The sequence below is a fragment of the Tigriopus californicus genome, chromosome 2 (genome assembly GCF_007210705.1).
Source record: "Tigriopus californicus strain San Diego chromosome 2, Tcal_SD_v2.1, whole genome shotgun sequence".
Lineage (NCBI taxonomy): Eukaryota > Metazoa > Arthropoda > Copepoda > Harpacticoida > Harpacticidae > Tigriopus > Tigriopus californicus.
Window position 1 is genome coordinate 3,088,912 of NC_081441.1, and position 7,410 is coordinate 3,096,321.

General features: G+C 42.9%; 2 protein-coding genes across 2 annotated transcripts in view; one reads left to right on the forward strand and one right to left on the reverse strand.

Moving 5' to 3' along the window:
- LOC131893447 (mitochondrial glycine transporter A-like) overlaps positions 1-1,204 on the reverse strand; it is a 3,736-nt gene extending 2,532 nt beyond the window's left edge. Inside the window, exon 1 of the mRNA XM_059243482.1 lies at positions 1,049-1,204. The gene's annotated coding sequence lies outside the window, so the exon portion shown is untranslated. The remainder of the gene's footprint in view (positions 1-1,048) is intronic.
- A 2,660-nt stretch (positions 1,205-3,864) lies between these two features.
- LOC131893434 (protein spinster-like) lies at positions 3,865-7,404 on the forward strand. The gene is made up of 5 exons (XM_059243467.1): positions 3,865-4,243; positions 5,358-6,061; positions 6,138-6,446; positions 6,525-6,736; positions 6,974-7,404. The coding sequence occupies exons 1-5, from the start codon at positions 4,062-4,064 to the stop codon at positions 7,292-7,294; spliced, it is 1,728 nt and encodes a 575-aa protein (XP_059099450.1). The 5' UTR covers positions 3,865-4,061; the 3' UTR covers positions 7,295-7,404.
- The last annotated feature ends 6 nt before the right edge of the window (positions 7,405-7,410 follow it).

Genomic DNA, 7,410 nt, shown 5'->3' on the forward strand with positions numbered 1-7,410 from the left:
CCCCCCACTGACCGCCCGACTGCATCTTCAAGAAATGGTTGGTGGGTTCTTGGTTGCGTCGGATAACTGGGGACAAACGTCGAAGCGCACTTTTTTGTGTCACTCCTTACGTTCTTAATGAATGTCGTCACAATAAAGAAAATGAGGAATTGAAATCGCGATTTGATCGAACATTTCCTACATACAAATGTGCATCCTAAATGGCCGGTTTCTTGACGCTATAATTTCAAAACTATTTTTCCCAGTGTCACCCGGCGATTGTGATGGATTTTTTTTTTCAGGTTCCGGTCTGACCAAGAAATCCATAAAAAAGACCCCTGCAAGATAAGAATCGTTGACCAACGCCATTTTTTGGTAGTCTTGAAACTTAGATACTAGAAATTGAGGTCATTTTCGTGTGAACCCAAGATGTATTTGACTAAAAAGTTCAAATGTGTGGATTTCTCACATGCGTGAATTTCCGATTAGGAAAGTGGACGATGAAAGATGATCAATAACATTTTCTCTTTGTGCTCCAAAAAACAAATCTAATTCAAGCCTTCCTGGATGGTTGGAGGCGATGCACATGATTCTGGTAACCAGGAATCCACGATTCCTTTTCGTGGACAAAATGGTCGTTGAAAATCCAGTTTTGATCCGGCACGAATCAGACACATGATCCCATACGAGTCCCCACGTTGGTTGATCAAAAATACCATAGATGGTTCAAGACCCGAAAATGGCAAACAATGGAAAAGTCATGAGAACTCGCGAGGTATTTGCCGTGAGAATTGGCTCATTTTCTAGTCTTTTACGCCTTCACCTATAATGCGACATTCGGTATTGTGTCTAACACTTTTCTGTTTTTTATTAGGTTTTCACATCAAAACGGCTGTTACTGTGCTGGCAATATGAGGCATTTACGAAAAAAATCCGATTCTATCATCATTAGAGGATATCATAGAGGAATTGGTATTCGAAAAAACGGTTTGGCTCCGAGTGTTTTCCATGGCATTGTTGCTCTAAGGTTTTTTTTTTTAGCCCTTACACTCAACAATCTGAAACTCACCTTTCTGTTAAGTCCCACAGTAAGGTTCAAAATTAGTAGATCCTCGAAAATATGGTCTTCTTAACATCAATACTAGATCTATTACTTCTGTGTTCGAAGACAATTGGTGGTGTGGGTTGTCAGTTGAGGATGCGATTTAATAAATTAAATCACTTCATTGACAGAGAGGCCTGACCTAAGGTAAGAGCAGAGGAAAGACGGACCCATTGCAGCAGGGATGCGGTTAGCTCTTTACAACGTTTTGCAATCAGATGCCAGATCCATAGCCCCATTTAAGCCAAACCCTTCCAAAGCTGCTAATGACTTTGAAATTCTACTGACTCTAATTTATGACAGCTTAGGGGAGAAACAGCCATATATGATCAAGTTTGAGATGGTTTTTGTCCTCATTTCAGGTGGCGAGCTTTCTAAGCATTTGATCAATGTTGAATATGTTCATTTTCGCGTTCAGCTTAAAGATATTTGAGACTTTTTTTGAGCAGTTTCTAATTTTGGGCAATGTACAACTTAGGACGAGCGTGATATTCACTCTGGTTGAAAATTGATCAAATGCTTTCAATAATGTCAGAGACTGAACCCGTTTTAGCAGGACTTGTCCATGCATATTTGCATATTTGATGACCCCACTCCACTTATCTTGTCGAAAAGGAATTCAAGCCTACTAAGCAATTGCCTTGCTCGGATAGTACAGCTGAAACAATAGAAAAGTCTCAGTCTGGCGATCATTCTATAAACCATACCTTAACCGTTTTGTCTTCTGTCTTACGGACAAGTTGATTTCTGCACCACAAAATTTGATATTTTCATTATCAGCTTGAAACAGCTGAATATGAGGAACGGTTTATGAGAATGCGAAAATGGACTTCTTGTGAGTGACACATTATTGGTCTATGTTCCTCAGCTTGTGCTTTTGTAATGGTTAATCTAGCGACAAATTATCCAACATAAAGAATCATTGGAGCTTGAGCATTTAACTTTGGGTTCACCCTGATCGTCTGATGCCATTGTTGTCTTTCATCTCAAACGCAAATCTTCCAGGGCTGCCAAATGTGAACCTTGTCATCATCTCCCCGACTATTTTTCAGGGTCAAGACCCAAGACACTATGATGCTATTCGTTCCCGAACAAGATTTCTGGTCCTAATATTCTGGCTGAACTCTACTGAAGTGATAAATACTAAGGAACAACTTCATTGACTGACAATTAATGTTAAGTTACTGATCACCGGCCAAAACTTGCATCATGCATCAAAATGTGCAAATTTAGCAAAAAAAACTTGCACATTCGAGATTTTTCTGCAACTTTATTGCATCTGCTTGACGTTTTTCCACAATTCATTATGAAATTTCACCCATATCAGCAAAACAAATTCAAAATATCTACAAATTTATAATATTTTTCAAGAATTTTGCTAAATTTTAGGGAAAACTGAAACTTAACGCATGGTTTTTTTCTTCAAATCTTTAAAAACAAGCAAATTGAGGTGTGAAATTGATTGCAGACATATTACCAGTCACTTGCTTATTTTTTCCATTCATCTTAAATAGCTCTTTTATCTATGTAATTTCTGTTTGTAATGTTTGTAATTTAAGATACTCTTTTTCAAATGTTGGAATATCAGTTTTGTTTGAGTAACGAACTTTCCCTTTAAAAATCAGGCACAACTTGACGTGTTTTCATGATTTACGGGTTAAATAGTCATGAGGTGGATGGTTGATTTGGGAAGAATTGACTAATTACTTAACAAAATTGTTCTGCAATACATTTGCTAGGCTCTGACACTTGTTTTTCTGCTAATTAACTGAGATTATCTTTTTCACGAAAATTAAGTATGTGTAATATGCTGATCAATCTAGGGAGCAGCGCAGACATGGCAAGAATCAGCTCCCTAGGGATAGCAGGTTCAAATCTCAGTGTTATTTGATAATTTTCCTTTTGATTTATGTGTTCCTTGATAGGGAATGCAAAAAGCCCTTACACCACTTTGAACGAGTTGGTGCTTATGTTTGGAATGTTTATTTGCACATTTTTGTGCAAATTCGGTTAATTTTCTCGCAATTATCCTGTCAATAAAGACCATATTTATCTGGAAATTTTGGCTGGCCCTACCAGGGACGGCTACCTCATTACCCCACGGCTACCCCGTTAGCTCAGCTGTCCCTGACCCTACTGATCACTGATAATATAGTGTGTCAGTGGAGTGTTCCTTTTCCATTATGCTATCCCTGGATTGATGCCTGGCTAGCTCAGTAAAAAAATTCTTCACGGTATTGGGGTAAGCATAAACGGCTGAGCCTGCTCTCACTCCCAAGGGTGAGGTCAAAATTGGTGGTGGCTATTAGATGATACCGGAACGGGAATATCTCTTCCTTGGGACAATCGTCATTAGATGGCAGATCAAGCGACAAAGAGTACTGCCCTCTAGCGATGCAATCAATCTGCCTTGCGACGCAAATTTTCGAGCAAGACCTGCCGATGAGTTTGAACGTTGTTTGATTTTTTTAAGGGGTCAGGTCGGTCAGGTCCCTAAAAACCAAACATTAATAAAGCAGTCCAGTACTGGTTTGGAGTCTCTGGAAGCAGGCAGATCGATCCTTTTACCACTGGCATCATCCAACGCTTACCAGATGACCAGACCTTCGGGTGACTGATCTCTAAGAATAAAGCCAGTCTATGATAAAGCCCCACCAGTCTCCATCCTCACATCCTTACGCTGTCACTCACCAGTGGGTGGGTCTCCACTCTCCCTCCACCTCACCGACCTCACAACTTTCCTAGGGGTCTCGCCCAGGCTACCTTCTGACCCATTTCTAAACTCATTTTGGCCAAACTGAAGCATAAGAAGATAGGAGAAGAGAGAGAGAGAATAACAGCTTTTCTTTCTTCCTCCCTCTGTTTTATTCCGCGACTTTTGTCTAGTTTGGACTACTAATCCTCTTCTGGATGTACTTGATCTAAAGTGCCGGTGATTGGGCTCCAATTACCGAAAACTCTTTGTGTGCCCGTGGCAGCCATGCCCATTAATACGCAGGTGGTGCGAGGCCACGCCCACGACTCAGGAGAACCCGCCCGGCAGAGGCCGGCCAGTCGCGAGGATGACGAGATGGGGGCGGATCGAGCATCGCAAAGACGTCGTCGTCGATCGAGCCAGACTCACCAAGAGAGTCTCATGTGGTTTCCTTCTATCACGGCTTGGTAATGGATATTCATTGCATTAGGATATCGATGATGATAACAGGCCCGACAGGTGTAAACGTTATACACCACCAATTAGATAAAGGTGTTATTTTTTTTAAACCTAACCTATCTGAACCCGACCTAAAGCGACATTAATAGCCCTGAGACTTTATAGTTAGTCTTATCGCATTGATCACACTCTTAAGCATTAGCACCGCCGGCCAATTGATGAAGAAGAACGTAATCGCTCCATAGGTGTCATTGGGTGTGATGTATTGCACGATCCCTATGGTTGAATTGGAAGGAAATCATAGCACAATCCACCTGTCTCTAATATGTCGGCATGTAAACTTGACATCATATTAATCAATGCCATCTAAGACATCACCTGATAAGGGCTGATTAGATTTGAATGTTCTGCATTAATTCTAGCCATTCTTGTTTTACGTTTACCCCTATGTTTTACACTGCGGACGATAAAGGATTGATTAACAATTTCTGCATTGTATTTCATGCGGCCAAATTATGCCACAAAAATATCAAGTTTCAATATGGTATCGTAATAACTCAAGTAGTTTGTGGTTAGGGTCATTGTTTAGTCATTATTATTCACATTGCTTTCATTGCATTTGAAATAGGGTTAGGCTACAAATTGGCCTTGATTGGCAGCCTGCCAATCGGCAGGTTTTCTTCACATGGAAACCATGTTCTTGTCTATCAAGGGCAGTCAGATGACATGTTTAGAGTCTAGACATGCTAGCTGAAGCTTCCCGTGACATAATATTTGAAGCTTGAGCCCGGAAAGGATTTTTCCCGGAAATGATTATTCCCCAATAATTTGTCAAAATTACAAGATTAATGCATAGAGCCGCGCGATATAATACAGTATAGTCATCTGAAAATGATACTTATCACAATCGAACAATGTTTTGTAGTGCTCTGCGTGCTATTGTACAAAGGGGCGTATTTTTGACAAGGTTCGTTTCGACATTTCCTGTTGATTGCGTTGTCCTACTTACAAGAAGTAGACCACATCAATCGAGATGCTCTTGATGCTCAAAAAATGTTGAAGTAGAAATGTGGGCCTTGAGGACCACAAGTAACTCTTAATACATCGTTTGACTCCACACAGGTTTGAGAGCTTGGACCGTAAGAAATCCATCACTGTGTTGACACTGGTCTACATTAATCTGATCAACTACATGGATCGATCCACGGTGGCTGGCATGATCGACAGCATCAAGAACGACCCCTATTTCCAAATCCATCATGATCAGTACCTGGGCTTGTTGCAAACGGCCTTCGTTTTCTGCTACATGATCTTCGCCCCGCTTTTTGGCTACCTCGGGGATCGCTACGACCGCACTTGGATCATCGGTTTCGGGATCACGTTCTGGTCCATTTCCACCCTCGTCGGATCGTTCATGACCAATTTTTGGATGTTTCTACTCTTCCGAGCCTTCGTGGGCATCGGCGAGGCTTCCTACTCGACCATCGCTCCGGCCATCATCAGTGATTTGTTCTCCAAAGACACCCGATCCAAAGTGCTGGCCCTGTTCTATTTCGCCATCCCAGTGGGCACAGGACTGGGATACATGGTGGGGGCGGAGGTGGCGGATCGATCCGACGATTGGCGTTGGGGATTGAGAATGACCCCTTTCATGGGGCTTCTGGCCATCCTCGGAGTCTGGTTCGTGATGGAGGATCCGCCCAGAGGCGTGAGCGAAGGAGCTCATCTTCGCCCAACTTCGCCCAGAGTGGATCTGAATGCCTTGCGCAAGAACAAGAGCTTCATATTTTCAACCATTGCTTTCACTTGTGTCACTTTCAGTGCGGGTAAGAGATCAACTTTGCAAAGGAACCCGAACAGAAAGCAGATGATCATTCATTTTGACATCAATGATCTTCACAGGAGCCTTGATGTGGTGGGGCCCGCAGTTCGCGTTTTACGGCGCCAAGGCGGCTTGCGGATCGAAGGCGGGATGCGAGAACATCATGCAATCGGACGTGTCCTACAAATTTGGCATCGTAATGACTTTTGCCGGGCTGATTGGCGTCCCGGCCGGTTCTTACGTATCACAGAAGATTCGCCATCGAGTGCCCAATGCCGATCCCATCGTCAGTGGAACGAGTTTGCTTCTGAGCGTGCCCGTTCTCTTCATCGGATTCGTGGTGGCTCGTTATAACGTGGGTTGGTGTTACACTTTGACGTTTTTGGCAGGTGATCATGACCTACTGTACCTCTGTCTGTGTGCTTTAGTCTTCTTAACCTAACATTGTTGCATTGCTTTTTGGATAGGTCTATTGCTGAACTGCAATTGGGCCATTGTGAGCGACATGACTCTATACATCGTGATCCCAACTCGGCGAAGTTTGGCTAGTGCCACGCAAATCCTGACCTCTCACGCCTTTGGCGATGCCATCTCGCCCTATTTGGTGGGCGTCTTGGCCGATCTAATTCGGCCAATCATCTCAACGGAAGATTCTGCGGATACCTCATCCTTTGCCGCGGTAAGGCAAACTTTCGTTGCTGCTTTTCCGAACAAATTTTTAATAATGCCTTTTGCAAAGTTACAATCATGTGTATATTTATTTACTCTTTTATTCTGTTTCAAGTGTTTCTTGCCCAAAGTGTAACCTTTGGTGTGCTCAGCGTGCGCTTTTGATGTTTTCTTCTGTCCGAAAAATGAATTGTCAATTAGCACTGAATAGTTTGCTGAGAATCTTACAAATCCGACTTTTTTTCAGGGCAAAGGTGGCTTCACTCCCAAATATTACGACATCGAATTTCGCAGCCTCCAGTACGCCCTGTTCCTCTCGTGCTTCTTCCAAGCTTTTGGAGCCCTGTTCTTCTTTATCACGTCGTTCTACGTGTTGGATGACAAGGCTTTGGCGGACATGGCCATCACCTCGGGCGTGTCAGACGATCCATTGGATGATGAAAATGATGACACTGTTCCAATTGTCAGAGCCATGGCCAACCAGCAAAACAACGGCCTACTTTACCGTGACAACCCATCGATTGAAGAGGTGCCCATTGTATCGGACTCAAGCCGACGCAATCGGTAATATTCAGTGCACAGCGCCCACCAGACCCCGCAGTGTTGACATGAAACAAACATTGCGAGCTCTAAACCCAATCCAATTTTTGAGCCCGCCCAAAACTCGACTCTTGGCTTTTTGTC